Here is a 20,782-nt window from a genome sequence, read left to right as displayed (position 1 = left end):
AAAAAATTGTTCGTCGACTAATTGATTTTACGTGGACCTCTTCGTATTATTTACTCGCAGCGATTTTTTTTCAATACTTGTCGGCCAAATTTAATGACCGCCGACGTGTGCGGCGCATATTATAAACGTGCCAGTAAAACAGTCCTTTGGGTGCTGCGCGTCGAGCGAACACGTCGAACGTGATGGCCGCGTACACGCACTCACACGACCGGGACGCGATCCACCGAAAAAAGACCCTTCGGCGGCGAGCACCACCAAGAAGGGTGGCAAACGGAGAGAAAAAAAAAAGTTAAGGGTGAAACGGGGCCGTCCGACGGCCATTAATCAAAATCCCGTGACATATTGCTGTGTGTTACAGCACCGTGTACTATTTGCGATACATCCGCCGAGGTGGCCGTCTCTCTCTCTCTCTCTCTCTGTTTTAATATATACGTTTTTACACAATAATGACATTGTAAGGCACACAACCCATTGACCTAATCTTGCCGCCAATCGATACGCGCACTCACTTATGCTTTTTTTTTAGAGCATCTTTAAACAACCCGAAGATGTCATCGTCAGCACGTCCCCTACGCCGTTCCGTATGTTTTTTGAAAATAGAATTAACAAACAACGGACACTTGAAAATAAACTCTCGTGGACTTTTTTTAATCGTTTTTGAAGCGCTCGGACAATGCGATTATTTTGTTGGACAAATTAGTGACAACTGTCCATATGATTCATCGAATTCGATAAGACTGTAAATATTTTTATTCGTTATAGACACAACGCGCTGTCGATGGTTTTGATTGAAGAGAAACAAAACGATTCAGGAAATAATGACGTCGGGTTACTTCGCGTTAAAAAAACCAAAGCGAAGGGGAGTCCTCCGTATCATTCATAAACGACGTATTGAAGAACTCGTACGGTACAAAGCAAAATGTTCAACTACGTCACTATAGTGAAAAATACCAATTGGATTTATCTTACCGAAACAACACTGGTGTTACTCGTGAGAACGATGATCGTGTGCCTTGATCATTCCTCCTAAATCGCTATTAAATATCGTGTTAATTATTTATTAAACAAAATGTTAGATTTTCTGTGGGTACAAAAAACACGAACAATACGGTTCAACTATTGTAAAATCGTTTCTACACAACTGCGTCAGCTGACATTATCGATATTTTTTTGTTACAGAGTGTAACATAATTCACCAACCGGCAATTTTTCGAAAAATAATGATTGTATCACAAATATTCTCGATAAGAAACTTGATTGAAGTAATCGCAAATAAATAACGTACGTCGATCGCGTTGACATCATTTAACTTGGAGGTCGTTTCTTTTCTTGGAAGTTACAGAAACACAAACACGTTTAACATTTAATCGTTCTATTACAAAAAAAAAACTGGTTAATAATAAAATAACTATTACTAATGCGATTATTTGAAAATTTACCGACTGTTCTTAAAAAAAGTTTTTCATTTAAAACAATGTTTTTAGATAAAGTGTTAAGACCTACGCCAAATGTCAAAGAGCAGCAAAATTGTTTACACTAATATAAAATGACTTGAAATATTAGTTGGATTGCTCTCTTATCAATAGATGCAATTACAGTGATGTAGTAAAGACTGGCCAAACTGACCATAGTCAATTGGTCAATTATTACTATTAACAGTATAACAATTTAGAGCTAGTAACTATAATTAAGCAAAAAAAAATATTCCTTGGCCCTCCCTAAGCAAAACACTGGTCATGCCACTGTGCAATTATCATAACAGAATAATGAAAAGTTCGCATTACCCACTGGACAATGCAAGTTTAATTCGCTAAATTTATATTTTGGATTAACAGTATGGCTATATAGATTTCAAATAAAATACAATTAGGTATGTACACTGCTCACATATATTGTCTCTCTATCTTGACACGAGTTGCTGTTTTCTGACAACAAGATGATTCTCTATCACATAATACTTTTTGTACAGACATAGAGGAAAACCATAATTCGGTTAGGGACCTCGAATTTAGGGCCCCCTTAATAATGAATTCAGTAGGAATTTTTATGTACGCCGAAATCACACATATATACACTCTACATAAACCAAATACGCTTTTTTTATTCTTGTCAAATTTATATTTTTCAATAATAAGTGAACTACAATATTGTTAGTTTAATAATTATAATATAGCAGCGATATTTAATAATAATTTATAATAATTCAAAAAAATATTGCAACCGTGTCCATAATCGCGTCGTACATTTTGCAACAATTTTCTTTACATCGTTTTATTCGACGGCATCACAATACAAGTTACTATCTACTATTTTTATACATAACACAATAATATACATAACTTCAATTGATTATTTTCCGTATGCATTGCAATCTCCATGGTAAGAGAGCGCATGCCGTAGAAACTATTTAAAATAATAATATTGAAAAAAACGCGACGATAATATTTTATTATATATACGACAACAATTTCTAATAATTTTATTTATAATATTAATTATTCTGTACAAGAAATAATAGTAATTATATATATATATATATTTAACGCGATTTATACAAATAATATTAAACAATAAATTATCATAAAATTAATTACATTGAACTACAGAGCTGAGCCAAAAAACGTTCAACAAAGACTTGATTCAATTAACTGAACATTTTTATTTCGTTCAACTAAATCAAGTCTAGACATTGAACATAAATAATAGTGACCAATTATTTGTAATTGAAAAAAAATTAATAAGTTACTCGTCTCAATTCTGCAAATTAGCAGTTTATCAGTAGAAAATGTACAAGTATTTTTCATTAAGATAACTTTTTGCGGTGCAGCGATATTTGAAAAAAAATTGTCTATACTTTATACAATAAATTTCTAAAACGAATATTAAAACTTATTGCTGAAGTAATGATACTATAAATAAATGTATATATAACAAAAAATAATAATAAATGAAATTGCAGCGAATCCAAAACAAAACGGTCTAACCCAAATTCAACATAGGAAAACTAAAACATTCAATTGAAAATTGTGGTTTATTAGTTTTTTTCGAGTATCATCATTTAGTACGCACTGTAAATATATCGTGTAATCCATTAAAATACAGTTGTCAGCATAACTTTCATTCTAGTCGTTTGATAGTGATAAGAAGCATTTAATTAGAGCTGAATAACATTATATTAATTGCGAAGAGATAATATTGTGGTTAACGACACTAGAAAAACAACGTAACACATTTGCTCTCACGATACTATAATTCTGATTAAAATAAACAAATACAACAACGTCCTGTTATATTTTTGTATTCTCGCTGGGTTTTTCTAATTTTTTTCTCAGTGAACACTTACAGCTCTTGATTTTAGTGATTGTGTAAATTTCAGCTGAGCTGATAATATTCAGGAACGAACTCGTTGGCCAAATTGCTGAGAAAGTTGAAATCGGACGAGCTATTGCTGTTGTCTGCCCCGTGGACGCCGTGGTGCGGCGGACCGTGATGGTTGATGGGCATGACAGCCGGAGGAACCACTCCGCCGCCCTGTTGCTGTTGAGGATGGCATAGCTGTTCAACAACGCCGCTACTGTTGTTGTTGTTGTTGTTATTGTAAAAGTGATGAAAACTATTGAATTGATCGCCAGACGAATCGGCGGTGCGCACACTGTTTGGAGGGGTCATCGTGACGGACGAATTATGTGCGTGAAACTGGTCGACGAAAGTGGCGTTGGTCGTGTCGATTTCCGCGGGGACGGCGCCAACGGGGACCGTGGCCGTCGCCGGGTCATAATACTGATGTCCTCCGACGGCAGTTTTGTATCGCCCGCCTTGTTGATGATGATAATCCATATTGTTGTACAAGGGTGCGGAGTTGGTATCGTGTTGTTGTTGTTGTTGGTGGTGGTGCTGCTGCTGCTGTTGCGATTGATGGTGATGTCCATGGTGATGGTGTCCATTGGCATAGCCTTGGCTACTCGCTTGATAAATACCCGCATAGCTGACGTGGTGATAATCATCTGTTCCGCCGTAACCGACCGCAGCAGGATGTTGGTGATGTTGCTGTTGGTGCTGATACGCGGTTTGCCTGCCGTGATTGTAACTGGCCGTCTGTTGCTGGTATGCATCACCGGCCGACGGTTGATAACCGCTGTACCCGTTACAGTATTGCGCTGCAGCAGCGACCGCCGAAGTGGCATAGTTTTGATATTGCTGACGACAGTGTGCCGTTTGGGTCCGAGTGACAGGACTTTGCACACCGGCGCCGGCCAACTTTGCCGTCTTGTACGAAGACGGAGGTGACGGATTTTCAGGTGACATGTACCACCGATTTTGAGAAGTCGGATACTGCGACAAATAACAGTCTTTACCAAAACTGTTGTGCTGTTGTTTAGCTCCGTATTGTTGCTGTCTGTACTCGTTTCGTCCATAAGGAGATTTGGCGGGAGGTCCGGCCGCCGGCGAAGTTGACGTTGCGTGTTCCAGCTGTTGCTGTTGCTGGTACATGGCGGCCGCTCCGAGCGGACTGGACAAAGCGGTGGACGGCGTTTCGGGCGTGGACGGCGTTAGGCTGCCTACCGACGGCGCAGACGTACCGCCGCTGGCTTTGAGCGTTTTTCCCAAGTCCGGCGATATCATACCCATCAAACGGGCCGCGCCACCGTCTTTCGCACCTTTCTTCCCGCCGGACACCACTTGTTGCATGTGTTCGGTTTTAGTTACCGCCGAAGACAGCGGTTCCCGTTTGATCGGTTGCATTTGCAAGACGACGTCTTCGTTGCTGCGCGAGTCGTCTTCCATTTTGGTGTCGAACGAACTGACACTACCAACGCTACTCTCGCCGCCGCCTTCGCCACTGTTCCTGGACACGTGATGGTCCATCATAATACCCGGCGCCATGTCGCAGTTCTGGCAACTCTTCTTGTCGTCTTGGCAATGCTTGTCGCCGCCACCAGACTTGCCCTGTTTGCTCGTCGTGCCGGAACTCTGCGAGTCCTTGTCGTCGCCGTCATCTCCAGACTTATTGATCGTCTGACGTTTATGTTTCATTCGCCTGTTCTGAAACCACACCTTCACCTGCAACACAAAAGAACAAAAATATCTGTATACATTTTTTTTTTATAGTGTACTCAGTGCATGAGATACGTTCCCTCGGTAAAACGAAAAAAAAAGTACATATAGAAATCGTTGCGTTAAAAAAAAAAAAAAAGGCAGTTCCCATTGTTATTATTTTACAATAATAATATAAACGAATGCCGCACGGTCTGCATGCATAAAATAGTATTGTACGACCATGGGAGCATGACACGATTTTTCCTCCAAATTACAATTTAATAGGACAAACATGTATATAATATTTGACTAAAGCGTATCTAGACGTGGCGGGGAAGGCATTTTGCAGGGTTAATGCTGTGCCCGTTTCCGCCGTGCCTTCTACAGAACTGTTACCGACCGTTCCAAAAAATTATATCATTTTATGCTTAATTATTTTCACATAGTTGCGCGTTGTGCGCAGTCGGATAGTTGTGAACAGTTTTATTTTCGTTCGAAACCCAAACGTTGAATGTCAAAGGATGTGGCCTGAACACACTCGTTTTATCCGGCTGTCGTCACTCGAGACAATTGGATTGTAACGAAGACGTTTGTGGGATTTTTTTTTTAACCCGCACTGTGTGACGACATTTTTATAATTCAACTAGGAACTAGAAATCTTTGTACTCGTGTCAGGATTAATATTTGCCAGTCGAGCCTAAAAGAATTTACCAGGGCGAATCGTGTAACTCGCGATTGTCGACGCAGTTTCCCGCGCGACGCAGTCACATCATTTGTGTTGCCACTGTGAAAATTAGGCAGGTAAAACTTTATTGTATTTTTTATTTTCTATAACGGAATAGATGAGACTACCAGTGTTTTCGAGGGAACAGCCTTGTCGTGGAGCCGATCTGGTGTGTTTCGAACGCAGAACGTCCGTTTGTAAAATAATAGTCGTGTAACGCTCTCAAGGTGAACGCACTTTTTCAAGACCTATAATTTAATGCCATTTAAATATGTCTAATGAATATGATATATAAAAAGTTGATGCGTTTGAACGATACGCGTCAGTCTACCGTGTAGATCGAAATTAAACGCGCAGATGTCCGAAAATAGAGATAACGCGTTTTAATGTGTATTATATAGGTGCTACTGTCGTTTCCTAGTCTCGTTATGTTCAAATATCATACTAATTCATTGTTTTTTATATTTATATCGGCGTGCACAAGGTCGAGATGTGTTGACGAACGTCGTCCAATAGAAAACAACAACGTAACGACTAGAGCAAAATAAACGAATACGTATTTTTTACCTGTCTTTCGGTGAGGTCCAGAGATGCAGCGATTTCGATCCTTCGCGGACGACACAAGTATTTGCTGAAATGGAATTCTTTTTCGAGTTCCAGCAGTTGGGTGTTGGTATAAGCAGTCCGCAGTCTTCTGGGCAAACCGTTTTCTGCGGAAACAAAATGAACATTAAAAAAGTTCGCGCAAACACAAAATTATAATGACTGGCGGCATTGGTAGTACCGGCAATGCAACGGCCGCAAGTTAATTACAATAAGAGACAGGGTTAATGTAACGTATAAGTGGCACGTTGTTTTCACGCCACCGCGTCTGACAAACGACATTAATAAGACGAGAAATATATGGCGAAAATAAAAAAAAAAAGACAAAAACTTATTGGTTTTTCTGTGTAGTTGGCCTAATGACCGAACGAGTACGGGGGATAAATTTCGACCCGATGACGAAGCAGCCGACACCGACACAAAAAAACATCGGCCGCGCATTTGTTTCCATCGGTCAAGTGAGTATATTAGAATTGCATTTGGACAGAAAACCGTTGCGCTTTATCAGTTTGGCGGAACATCATACAAGCGAGTTCAGTCTTAAATACGCCGTTTCCGCTGCGTACACTGCAGTGCAATTCACGTGTCTCGGAATGTGCAAGTCACACAAGTGTCCACTGTTTTTTTACTGCAATTACATCTCGAAAAAAAAATACAAAATTACTCTGTGTCTTTCGAAGAAAAAAAATTGTTATTTAAGACTCAAAAGTCAAAATAAATTAATCATTTACGCAAAAACCTGTTTTATTTTTCTTCCGATTATTTTTTGTTCGTTTATTTATCAACTCGGACAAAACTGTCTGCGATGAGACGGTTTATTTCACTGTATTGTTGTCACTTTACTACGACAACACATATCGTTGTTGTTTCAAGGCGGAAGAGTAATCGCAGACATTTATCATTCATTATGTCGAACGTGCAGATTTCTTCTACGCGCTCCGCCGAAACGCTTCGCACATGTGCTCTCGGGGGCTCGTCAAAATTCGCCAAATACCTACGACGGGAATTCCCGTCGGAAACTCCCAATGGACGTGGCCGAGATATTTTAATAATGAGAATTCAAATGACACCGAGCGGCTTAGATCTATAATAATAATAATATCACATGGGCGGAAAGAGCGCAAGCAGCACGACTCCGTCGGCGATGAGCGACACGGGGCGGAATTTGATTTTCCAAAGGCTTCCCCGCTGTTGGCGCAGCATATTATACTTTCGGTACGGCGCGACCACATAGAGAAGAACATTCGTCGTCGTGTGTATACATATAAACGCGAGTCGGTGTGCAGTCCAATATGCGCGTACACGTCTGTATATCTATAGACGAACGCAAGTAAATGGGGACGCGGACGAGCCGTTCATCAGTCATCGTCAAATCTCATATATTCCGTAATGGCCATATGTCGCCAGGTAAAATTTAATATCGTTCGCCGCCGTCAGCTCAACAGACGCAACGACAGTTTGACTGGATGACAATAAGTCGTCCAGACCCTTACGCACATACGAACACTCGCATTTATACGCACACAAAATATCATATCCATGTAGGTGCGCGTGTGTGACATTATTTATACGAACGCGGGCGCCGCACGGATGCGGGACGAGGGGTTAGTGACATCATTTATTGGGGTTCCGTTTTTGGGTTTCATTCGTCAGCCGGCACCGAGTTGGTGTGGGAAGAGAAGGTGTGCGCGGGACGAGGAACGGTAAAGAATTTTTGTTTCTGTCTGGTGAACAAACATTTCTTTTCCAATATAAAACATCCGAAAGTCATCCCACCCTTTCCCCCGACACTACATAAAGTTAAGAAAAGTTGCTTTATTTTTATACACATTTTCCCCCCATGCAGAATCGCGTTGCCGCTCGCGCAGGCCCTTTCTAAGTGTACGTATATACATATTTACGGACCGGTAAAAGAATTTTTGATTAATGATATTACATTGATTTTCTTTCTTTCTCGTTCCCCTTGGCGCGCCCGATTTTTGTTTGAAAAAAAAAAAACTTTTTCTGCATATTTCTCTCGTAATCTTTTGCGTTCGGCAACATCGCGCCGGAATAGCCTACACAAAAGAATTTACGCTTCCTTGGTCGGCAAAAAAAAAAAATCAAAAACAATCCTGTTGTCTTTATTTGCAGATGTTGCAAAAAACGAGAGCGTACACGACAGATACGTATACGTATTTATTATTTCATTGACTGGACCGAATTCGGTATCGCGAAAGGCGATTATATAGGCCCCGTGCGTTATACACACGTAAAGGCCAGTTTTATTGCTGTCGGGGCTGTGAGCGTTTCAGTGCGACGCAATGACGGGAGGGTCTCTTTATTATGTACGCACAACAACGTTGTTACACGAGCGGTAATTTATCAAAATATCCAGCCAAAGACCTCGCGCGATAAACTTTTGACGTTTTCAATGAGAGACCGTTTATACTTGTCGCCAACCAATACACGGAGAAATTTACCGTTAGTGTAACGTGAATATATATGTATATATTGGGCTCCTTTTTCTCGGTGGAGATCTCTAAAAGGGATCGACAAAAAGCAATGAACGTGCTCACGTTGTATTAATGTTGTTATTCACTTACCGCAAGTTATACACCACCACAAATCTTCGTTAGTTTATTATCCCTTCGTTAACCGATACAGTCATCAGAACATTATAACTGACACTGAATGAACACAACGAATACGGCGGTATACATTAAGAGTGTTTTTATGAGTATTAAAAAAAACGCATTGATGTGTTTATTAATCAATATGTGTTTTATTAACAACCGGGTGTTTTTCAGTGTGTTAAAACATCCATTTTTATTTTATTTTCCTCGCGTGTGGCCAACGGGTACACGTGAAATATATTTGGTCGCCATAATATTAGAGATACTGCCCCAATACTTACACGTTTCTGAGAACAGGCGTTTAGAATTTTTGGAGTTTCTGCAGTGTCTCCAGATTGAAATCTTAACGTGTCATTATAATAGTAAGCGAACACGTTTGGGGAAAAACGACCATGACGTTTTCCATAATACTTGTTGTCGTGACACGTACGAAAGTATCATGGCTGTGTTCGTCATCAGTATTCGTGTCCCGCCGCCATTGGTTCGTTTCCTGGCTTCGTGTCGGAGCTGTCAATCAAACGGCGTCCGCGACAACCCTCGTCCGCTTTAAAAACACCCCCATGGCAGTCGGATTGCGGTGTCCACCTCGTTATGTTCAACCGAACGTAAAAACGTGCATGGCACGTCCCCCTTAAAAAAAGGACGTTATAACAATATTGCCACGTGGAACATGTGAACGTTGGTTAATTAGACGTGCGGCGGTTGTTTTTCGAGAGCCGCCGTCGCGGATGCACGAATCCCGTCGGTACGGTTGTATCGCTTAACCGCTCCCTTCGGACGTCCAGTCTCTCTCAGTCGTGCGCGGCTGCTAATGAGCCAGTGCGAACGGTTTTCAGCCGATGTCACGTAGTAACGTCGACGGGAAAATCAAAGAAAACGTACGTTTAGTTTCTGTACACGACTCACCTATACGAACAACATGTTACTGAACAAAAGTTAGACTAAACATCGCCACCCGTCGGTTCTTGGCCGCCAACGGAGGTATAAGTTATTATTAAAATATGCTAATGTGACGTCATACTTCCCTCGGCGAACGCCGTCGTGTTGGGGAAATCCACAAAACGGTCGCTGCCTCCAACGTTCCATACGCTTATACATAATGCGGTAGAGGGTGGCCGCTCTGCGGTACGTAATGTATGCGCACTTGTGGTTCGGCCGAAAGCGAGTCGACTAGTTTTTCCGCTTTACTAACAGCGGTTCGACAGCTGCCGAAACTCGAAAGCTTCTCCGGGGGCGTTTTCCAAAAAAAGGAGAAAACAAACGGTAAAATCGCGCAGATAGACTCCTGTGGCTGCGGTTCCTTCAGAGTGGAACGGTTTTCGATGATATTATTTAATACGACGTTATAAACAGTACCGTTTTAAAACTGTCAACGAGTATTATATTATTAGAACGCGTACAGCTTTCGAGTAGCACTATTTTTTTCCCCCGCGACGACTGCACAACGAATTTACGGTATTATTTTTTATCGACGAGCGATTTGTTTTGTTCTGCTGAAAAAAAGCATAAAGAACGTCGTCGTAATGATACGAATCTGCCGGAGCAGTAAACACTTCGCACCCTCTTTCATCGGCGGTTCATTTCGTCGCGTATCTTAACTGACAAAAAATATATACACGTAAAAATATACATGTATATTTATGTACAGTTAAACGTGTACAGGGGATTCAAAACGGCTAATAAATGCGCGTTCAGATAGCACGCACAATAAACATGATATATAATCTCGACAGCACGTGGTTACTGCAATTGATAACGTTGCAGCAGTACGGAATACGCGAGAGGATTATTCAATTAAAGCACAAAAGTGGCGACGTGAATCCAATTGGATATTTTGGCGGTGAGCTGAGATGAATTAAATCACTGTGAATTTTTACCGTTTTATCTTAATGTTTATTATTTTTTTAAACTTGCTCGTTTACAATTTAGAATTTACATCGCCGTCGGAGTTGAAAAATCATTTTTTTTCTCTTACAGAAGTTGAATAACTAAGGTTGTGGAATACATACATTGTGTAACGTAGTTAGTGCGGTTTTAAGCGTGCATTGAGTGAATAAATAAACGGGTTAAATAGGAGGTCAACGCCAATGGTTTTATGAATAAAAAGCAGTAGGACCACGACGACTGTCCCGAAATGTCGATTATTTCCACGGGGACCCTTTACCTTCACTTTCTTCACCCTATCGCAGGTCTCATACGCGCGGTCCCGCCGGCGTGCCAAAAGCCCTTGCACTTGGAACCATCTCAACGGTTACCGCAGACACCTCAACGCTACAATACGCGTACTTCACCCGTCCCAACCGCCCACTCGAGACTCTTTTGAAACCGACGACGGTACTCCCATAGGAATTGCGGCGACGAGTTTTCGACAAACTCTAAAAGCTTCTACACCGTGTCAACCGTCTCACAGCAGCCCGTACGTCGTGTATAAATACATTTATATACGCATATATACACAGGAAGACATTTCAATGCACACTTTTTGTTTGTATTCAATTTTAAACTCTCATATTTGCCAAAAACAAAAAAATCAACGTATTGAAAATTCAGCACAAATATTTCACCGTGAGCTGCAAGAGAAAATAAAATACCTTTTTTCTTCGTTGTTTTTTTTTTCGGGCAAATTGCAGATGTAATTTCAACTTCAGCGAGATAAACGTTAGAACTACCCGTACCTTTTCACAAATAAGTTAAATATTTCTACTTTAAATAGTACCACTGAGTTTATAGTATATTCATGACAAATAAATCCAGTATTCAATAATGTCATATTGCTTGGGTATAAAAAAATATTTACCATATTTTTGTAAATATTCGGTAGAAAAATAAAGCAATCGTTTAAAGCTCGTTACTTGCAAAATTCTATCATGAAATTACTACAGTTAATTGATTTTTATTATGCCAGAATGTAAACAACGACGATATTAAAACAATTTTTTTTTTAACAGCATAAACAAAAACATAATATTGTTAAAAAATTTAGTAATCATCCGAATTGATTTTTTACTAAAGGTTCGTTCGACTAAAAACTTGTATAAAAATAATTGCCTACAAAAAATGTGTTTGCCAACAAGTTGAAAATAGAAAGTCCAATTAAACAATAAAAAAATACCTTGGAAATATTTCATAATAATGACATTATATTGTTGTACATGGACAACAACACCCTCCGGACAATCGTCAGAGAGACGTCCACGCAAAACGTTTCCGGTTGGATGGCCATCACTCCACGCGTATTATTAGGTATTATTTAAAGCTAATGTAATTTGACCGAGTGGGTGGGGTGACACACGCAAAGTCGCGGGTGAGACGAGCACAAAAAGGGGGCACACATCACATAACGCACGTTATCCACAGAATTTTGTGAACGGGTGTTTTAGGCAAACATGCACAAATTATTATATTCGGATGTGCTGAGCGCAACGTGTCGTCACTATTTAAATTAAAACACTAAGCGGTTTTCAATTTGTTCCCTGCGGCTGTCGCTACCCCACTGCCGCTGTACCCCCTCGCCGGCGCTTATGCAAAACCCTATGCGTTCCTACCCTTCGTCAATCCTACACCGCCGTCATTCCGGTAATATGTTCCTGCGGGACATAAAAAATAATGAATTATATAAAATGTACGCGCGCGAAAAAAAATTAATGCATTTAAAATATTGGTATACGGATTAAAAATTATCCGTACGCAATAAAACATATTTGAATCCTTTTGTCGTTTGGTTTTCAAACGTCATTCTTATTTGTTTGTAAACAAAATCATTTCATAAACCAACATATTGTTGTTCCGTGCACTTTTTAATACGTTTTACGACTAAATAATTCAAATATTATTCCGCGTTTTACCATAACGGTTTACTCAAAATAAAGAATTTAACTCTGTATTCAATAAGTAACGTTACAAAATGATCACACGGTGCATACAAATAACGAAATGAGTACCGAACATCATGTACCCCCCCAACCAGTTTAATGTCTTTTACTTTCCGTCTCTATAAAAATAATGTATTATCATATTATATTTTAGAGATGGGAGACAATGACGCCGAAAGGATTACTGGGCCGTGATTATCGTAAGTGCGAGACGAGCGCGTATAGACGTCAGTGCATCATTTTTCACCGCAAGTCTTGGCCATAATTATATTACTCTTGAGTTTACACCGGCCGCCAGCCAGATCTATATATAGTGATGTACTAAATATATCTAAAAAAGTTCCAAGAGGCGTTCGTGTCGATCGATTCACAACAACAATAAGCCAAATAAGAAAAAAAGCCATGCACTCTAGTCGAGTTCTCGATCGGTTCACGCGAACGATACACGGTCCAATTTTATCATCTTTGTAGGGATATTAATAATTTTTTTTTTAATCTCGTAATTCAACGTTTCTTTGATCGACGGAATTAGGGACTGTGGAAATGGATGAAAGGAAGTGTGTTGATTGCATTGGGTTTATTAGCGGAAAGACGATGCCGCCGCTGGGTTTCGACCGAGAACTGTTTTTTGCAACTGCCGTTTTATCTCGACCGGGGGCAAAAACGGAATGAAATGAATCGGAAGGAAACTTAACTCCACCGCAGTCTCCTCTTATCTATAACCGCGACACTCCTACGGTACCGCCACCGCCTCGCAGGGTTAGAAAAAAGGGCACCGAGGGGAAGTGCATGCGTGTTGTTATTATTATTATGTGTACGTACACGTTGTTTTTTTTCAACTGAAAATAATATTGTTATCTCGACACGTTGAACGTCGAATGTATCTTTTTAGCTCCGAACTTCTATTTATTTTACTTTTTACCTCTAGTGAAAATAAATACATAACACACACATCAAGTTATATCCGTTAACACTATCTATCTAGTTCTTATACGTGCAAAATGTCTAAACACCACAAAACGACACGTTGTATTTATTTTTAACTCTTAAACTTTACATCCGGTAAGTCATTGTGTTCATGACTAATTTAAAGTACGTTTTTTTTTAAACGTCGTTTGAAAAATTATAATATATATCTGATAAGATTTTTGTCAGTAAAGAAATCTCAGTGCAATGTCCATAAAGAAAATGAACTTGGTGCGTCTCGATATTTGAACTCGAACATTTCAGTGTAAATAAAACAAAAGTAAATAAAACAAGTGATCACTTACGCATTTCATCAAGTAAATTCTTTTTACGGACTCCTGAAAAAATAATTGCCCTATTTTATTTTTATATCAACTTAAAATTAATTATTTATTACAATTTATGAAAATTATGTGCCAATGTTAAAGAAATATTTTATTAAATTAATATAAAAATTCATTGTAGTTGATAAAAAGGCGTCTTCAGTATTATTATTAATTCTTCAAGATATTATTTTTCATTCCGGTACAAGCCGAATCGTAGTGATATGCCGGCTCTACCTAAAAAACCTATTTCAGCAAAATATTTTTAGCAAATAATATTAAATCAAATCAATCAAGTAAAAACAACACCGTCTACTCCGCACAAAGTTTCAGTAATTGGATAGTTTTGCGCAATGAAATATTATTTATCATTACTGTTGACTATCACTATAAGTTATTAATACTGACGGTGAGAATCTTGTGGAGGTCATACGCCAACCTTGTCCGGACACGACGGTTACAAAACTGGAGCCGCTCACGTAATATATGAGGAAAAAACGAGTAAATCGAAATGTATAATAAAAAAATGAAACACGTCAATCGGGATAAATTGCCGTAGGCGTTCCATCGAACTATCCAGTCAGGTGACTTAGACAAATTTCGTGGGCGTACCGTTTGATTTTTAGTTCAACCCGCCCGGCCGGCAGACCGTGTGCTGGCCAGCTATTAAATAATCTTTCAGGAGAAAAAAAATAATAATAAAAATCAGTCTGACAAAACCGTAATTCGTTATAATTAAATTCTTTGTGAGACACTATGCAGCCCGTAGTCTCTGGATCGACTCGTCCTGTGTTTAATTGCCGGCTGGCTTCTATACGTTACACGATCGGAAACGATTTCTCGGATTCTGTGAGAACACATTGCCGCCGCCGCGTCGAGATTGATGAACGAAAATCGTGTGCAAGCCGCTTACGACCTGTTACGGCCTTCGACCGTACGAGTCGCTTAAAAATTATAACGCGTATTCAACGTGTGAATTTTGAGCGGATGCGGTTCACTTATTTTTTATCGACTCGGCATATATTAGTAAACTCATTTTAACGCAGTTTAATTTTAAAAATAAATCATGTTTATCACGATGTTTCGTTAGGAAAAAAGTAAATCCACTGACGCACCATTAGTTCTGCAGTTAAATATAGCGTTCCTCTAGCATACACTGAATGTTTTAATTGGACAAAAAATAGGATCAAATAAAGAGGAGTTCCTTTAAATTATTTTTAAAGAAATTAACTTGGCGCCAAAGTCAAAAAGGGAGTTTCCGCGCTATGGTTTAACGTACAAAATAAGATCGTATTAAAATGAGAACCCTTTCTAAAACAGCTGCAAGTAAAAAGACAAATTATTGAAATATTTAAAATAAAACTAATATAAATCTTGTAGAGCGAACTTTCGCACAAATCCGTCGCCAGAGGTAAACTTCCCAAGTCGGATTTTTTTGACAAATAACCTCACCTCATTTACAAAAAAAAAAAAAATTGGGATAATTCAACTCTGACGTACAAATAACGATTTACCTATTTTGATTTTGTATTGCTTCTGTAAAACTATTTCTTTATTCGCATTGAAAGCATTTGAATTTATAAAAACACATACAATATAATTGGAAATAACTACATGCGCAATGTTGTCACCTCGAAAAAAAGTTATTTCAGCAGTCTAAATGGACCACATCTTGGGACGTTGTCGACCCACATGCGTTTACAATAAAGACGGGATTTTTAATTAAAACGCTTTTGGTTGATTTACAATAGGCACGTCGCCGGACAGTAGTAATTTATACTTTCGACTCGCATATACGTACAACACCAAAGAAAGGTCATGCATGTACATAATTGTGCACACTACGGTTTCTTGTCGCCGGACTGTTCTATACGCGGCGGTGCCGGTCATTCTCATTTTAGTACCCTATTTACGAGTGAATAATGCGAAAACAGTGGACACGCCGGCGGTACTATGGGAATATGGGAGTGTTATTTAAATCGGGAGGTATGCGAGTCAGTGTCTTTATGTAAATACACTTGCGACGGACCTTATTAGTGAAGGGGGACGTCGTTGCTTGCGCACAATGTGTGTCCGGTGCGTGCATAAGTGTATACATACACACGCACAATAGCGACAACTCCGAGAGGTATACATACCGAGGAACAAGCGGCGACCGCAATATAACGTACAGGCGGTCGAGAAGGGACGGCGACACAAGAAAGAGAAACGCTGTACATAATGTCCACTCGACGTCACGCTTAATAAATTATTCACCACCGCCACCGTCGCTTCTCTCTCTCATTCAATACATCTTTTTCTCTATTGCTGTAATTTCCAGGTCAGCGATGGCATAAAAAAATAACCGCACACGGACCGCTGGACACCACCTTTGGTCCACAACTTTTCGGCTCCAGTTTTACCCGTCGCTTGATCTTCTCTCGCACATTAAGTCCGATTCGCTACTTATTACTGTATACTATGCATTATTAATATACAATACCACAAAGAACGTGGACATCGGCAAACCCTTTTGTCACATTCGCTTTTTGTTTCGCTAATATTAACAGTAGTCGTGTGCCCATAAATACACTCTTGTGCATACAGGTCGATTGAATAAATGACAGTTTTTTATTTAGAAATCCTAAGGGAAACTTTCAAGTGGGAAGGTTTTATCGAACAGTCATATAATTTGCATGCACACAACACGACCAATTTAATTAAATATCACTGAAAAGTGGACGACTTTTTATTTGAACATTTATGTTTTATTTTTTAACGGAAATTTTATAATATTCCTTCGGCTTGAATTTAAGTAACGGTAATTTAGATATAAAATTTAAATTTTATCCAATCAAAATTTACTATCTATGGTGTTTATACACATATAATAGATCAACTATTTATTATTAAAACAAAATTTAGGTTCATAAAATTGATAATGGAAGTTAGATGAAACGACAAATGTAACTTCTGTTACAAACTTAAGGAATCTCTTGTTTTATTAAAACACATCTGTTGGTTATTTTAACTATTTTGAAAGCACTTCTCAATGATATTTAATGTCATACGTACGATAGAACTATGAAGACAGTAATTACACGATAAAAATAGTACCTAGTATTTAAGTTTTTTACATTACGGTAAACTTAATTTATTATTAATAATAATATTATTAAGGTTAACCATAGATGCACACCAATGGTTAATAATAACATTATATTATAAAAAGTAATCGAAATACATCTAAAAATAGATATAATCTTTCTAGTAATTTCTACAGCTGTTATTACTATCATTAAGTTGTTACTATAATATTTACACAACATATCAAAGTTGTTCTCCTAGATTAAAGTATTAAATATATGTACTAATACCATAAAATCGTTTTATAAATAAATAAAAAATTAATACCTTCTCAGCTTCGCATCGAAGCTAAAAATAAATATATAATCTCAGTAATTAAATATTTTAGTAATTGTAAAATACTAATTATAGTAATAGTGAATTGAGATTTTCAGCTAGTAATCAAGGTTTTACTTGATGATAATTTTTATGAATCTTCAAAAATTTTAATTGTGTAATCCATCTAATTTTTTCAAAGCAAAACATTTTCAAAAAATAATAGTAATAAGCAGTAGGTGAATGTGAGCCAAGACAAGATCATTAAAGTTTAGAGATTTATCATTCTTAAATATTAACTTTTCAATTGAACTGATTTTTTATGTATAAAATAAATTAAATTAAAAACTGTCGTTTTCATATGTATGCATAAAGTCAAAAACATAATTCTTAGATAAATTTGACTTAGTTGTTATGTTTATGAATACTTTTTTAAAAAGATAGATAAAAGTTTTACGTGAAATTATTTTTTTTAATTAAACATTTAGCAATTAAAAAAAAAAAAATGTTTATAAATATTTTTTTAAGGTTATAAAATAATTAAAACATAATTTCTAGTCCCTTTTGTTTTCTCTTTCTTGAATATTCCGATTAATCGACGCTGTAAGAAATTATCTAAAAATTCCCAAATGATATTTTTAACATAAACGTTAATTTAATGCACAAATATTGTAATGTACAAATATAACACTTTTGCAGTAAGTGTTGATAAGTAGTAATTACTTATCAACTCTTACATTGAATGCATTAAAACTTCCAGTAAATGTCTGTGAAAATTGGTATTAAGAGTCTACAAATTTTCACTGTTGTTTATTTATGAATGAAAAATTATATGAAAATAATGTATACTAAAAGTCCTTAATTTACTCAAAAATGAAAAAAAAAAGATTTAACAAAAATATTAAATATTAAAAACCGTTAATTGATACCAAAAAGCACAAAAAAACTTTAAAAATGGACGGATAATATGTATTAAACTGATTTTCAGGTGTTAGAGATAAAACAATTAATATTTGAATTCAATAATTTGATCTTGTATTATCATAAGAACCAGAATACTTTGAAACTATATACCGAATGATGTCAAAGATATTAAGATGTACTCGTTTCAGACTACATTCCTCTAGTAAATTCTACAATAAAATCACCTAAACCATATAAATACCTAGTTTATAAATAATAAGTTAAAAATATCATGTCATTAAAGTGATATGCTGTCAGATCTTGTATCATTTATTCAAGGATGTTTATACAGTTGTAATGGTACCCTTCATTTTTGTTTTTCAATTTCACAGTAAATGTAATATCTAGTTTTTGTTTGGTATTCCTGAAAAAACTCAATAATAACGGGGCAAGGTAGTCAGCCATTAAATATGGTGCGTGTGCACTTACGTTTTTTCTAAAAAAATAATAATAATATCGTATAATTATGGGTTGCGTTCGAATGCGCTTCTCCATTGGTGTGTTTGGTCTGCTGCTGTACAATTTGTTCGGGTTACACTGCGAGAGTGGGAAAGTCACTATGAACTCAATAATAAAACATAATACGAATGATTTCAAAATGTTTTCCTAAAATAAACGTCACACGACGATTACATGAAATAATAATGATAGTGTTTCATGTGTTAAGCTACAAAAATAGTACAGGTAATATATTATTTGCTGTACAGGCGATGATTCGTTGATAATTATGCGTCACTGCACCGACCACATAGACCTAAGACGTATTCATTTACGATTTTTAATTGTAAATCGTTTTTACGACGTTTTATTTTTTTATTCTCGACTCCTTCCCCACACGGCCGCCCGAAACACGGTCGGTTAATTTCAACTCATCTCATCCGCCGAACCGCTTTGGTGGCCTAAAAACAAACATAAGGCGATACGCGAATTTTTCCAAAACTACAAACCGTTGATAATAATTCACCGGGTAGCAAATCTTTCCCCTTTTTCCTGAGGAAGTGCCCGTTTTGCATTTCGCATAGGGGTGGAATTATTTTTAATTCTAATATTTGTTGGTTTTATCGTCGTCGCGCTTACCCCTTACTCCACCAGACCCGTCGCAGCGTTTCCGTTGAAATTTATGATCTCTTTTCCCTTGCGCCGTTTCTATTATTCTACCCTCTCTCCCCACCGACTCACTATCTCCTTTTTAGTTCCCGTTAATGAACTTAAAACTGCCTTATGTTACGGGATTGTTTTCGCTTTGGTCGTGTCTTTTTTTTCTTTCTTGCCGGTTTCCCGTCCCTTTTCTTTTTCCCCGTGCATTTTTTACGACGCCACCGCCTATCCGTTATTAAGTCCGCACAGATTAAACGGCCAATTATTTCCTTAGGTGCACTTCGCTCTCCGGTTAAGTGAAAAATAACTCGAGTCCCATTACCGGGGTCGTAAACACGGCTTTTGCGGACAGCGGATAAGCACTTTATGTACACTTTTCGAACAATATTCTTGGATGTATCTTTATCTGAACGCACCTTGTTCGGGATTTCATGAAATACTTAAGCTCAAAAGAACGTCGTTAAAATAGGACATACTGTACGCAATATTTCGCTTAATTTTTTAAATTTTAAGTACTAACTAATAACTAATCTAGATTCTTCAGTCATGAACTTCAGAAATAGTTTAGAATATGTGACGGTTAATTACTATAAAACAAATTCTAACAATTTTAATAATGATAGATAAAAAAAAAAATCAAATGTCCTTAGACAATTATAACGTCATTAGAATTTCTCTAATCAGAACTACCTATTGCCCATATATATATATATATTTGTTGTCACAAACAGGTGGATAATAACATATTATTTAACGATTTTTGTTACATTGATAAAATTTCATAAACAATTATAATAACTTAAAAATATCTATCCTTAAATAGAAAAAAGTATCAGTTACGCGTGAGGTCATCCCATTATGATGATCATCGTATAAATTATATTAAAAAACATTTTACCACCGAAAAATGAAATATTATTGAAACTAACAATGACATCTAATTGTACTACTAAATAAATTTACTGTGTTACAACATTCGCACTATATAAGTGGACCAATAATCATTCTAATACAATACTTATCACTCATCTTGTTTTTCCTCTAGGGAAACAACAGAACGTCGAATGGATAAGAACTAGTAGCGTTAAAAAAATAAACGCCAACATGATAGTTGACCTGTGATTGTAATGCTCGGATCATAGGGTCATAAATCAAGTGGTCTTGCAACTCTTAGTTACCCCCCCGTAGAGGGTCTGGTTA

General features: G+C 37.5%; 1 protein-coding gene across 2 annotated transcripts in view; it reads right to left on the bottom strand.

Annotated features, from left to right (window-relative positions):
• Positions 1 to 2,429: 2,429 nt before the first annotated feature.
• The window catches only part of LOC126908922 (homeotic protein proboscipedia-like), a 39,702-nt gene continuing 21,349 nt past the window's right edge, over positions 2,430 to 20,782 (bottom strand). The window contains exons 3-5 of one of the 2 annotated variants that reach the window (XM_050691254.1): positions 14,123 to 14,155; positions 6,329 to 6,471; positions 2,430 to 5,061 (exon numbers count right to left, since the gene is read on the bottom strand). In XM_050691254.1, the coding sequence (XP_050547211.1) occupies positions 3,373 to 5,061; positions 6,329 to 6,471; positions 14,123 to 14,155 (1,865 nt within the window). In that variant the 3' untranslated portion in view covers positions 2,430 to 3,372. The remainder of the gene's footprint in view (positions 5,062 to 6,328; positions 6,472 to 14,122; positions 14,156 to 20,782) is intronic. The other variant, XM_050691255.1, reaches the window with a different exon arrangement.

Source organism: Daktulosphaira vitifoliae, unplaced genomic scaffold (genome assembly GCF_025091365.1).
Source record: "Daktulosphaira vitifoliae isolate Bord-2020 unplaced genomic scaffold, ASM2509136v1 Scaffold_41, whole genome shotgun sequence".
NCBI classification, from domain to species: Eukaryota; Metazoa; Arthropoda; class Insecta; order Hemiptera; family Phylloxeridae; genus Daktulosphaira; species Daktulosphaira vitifoliae.
Note: the sequence above shows the minus strand (reverse complement) of the source record. Positions and strands in the feature narration are given on the sequence as shown.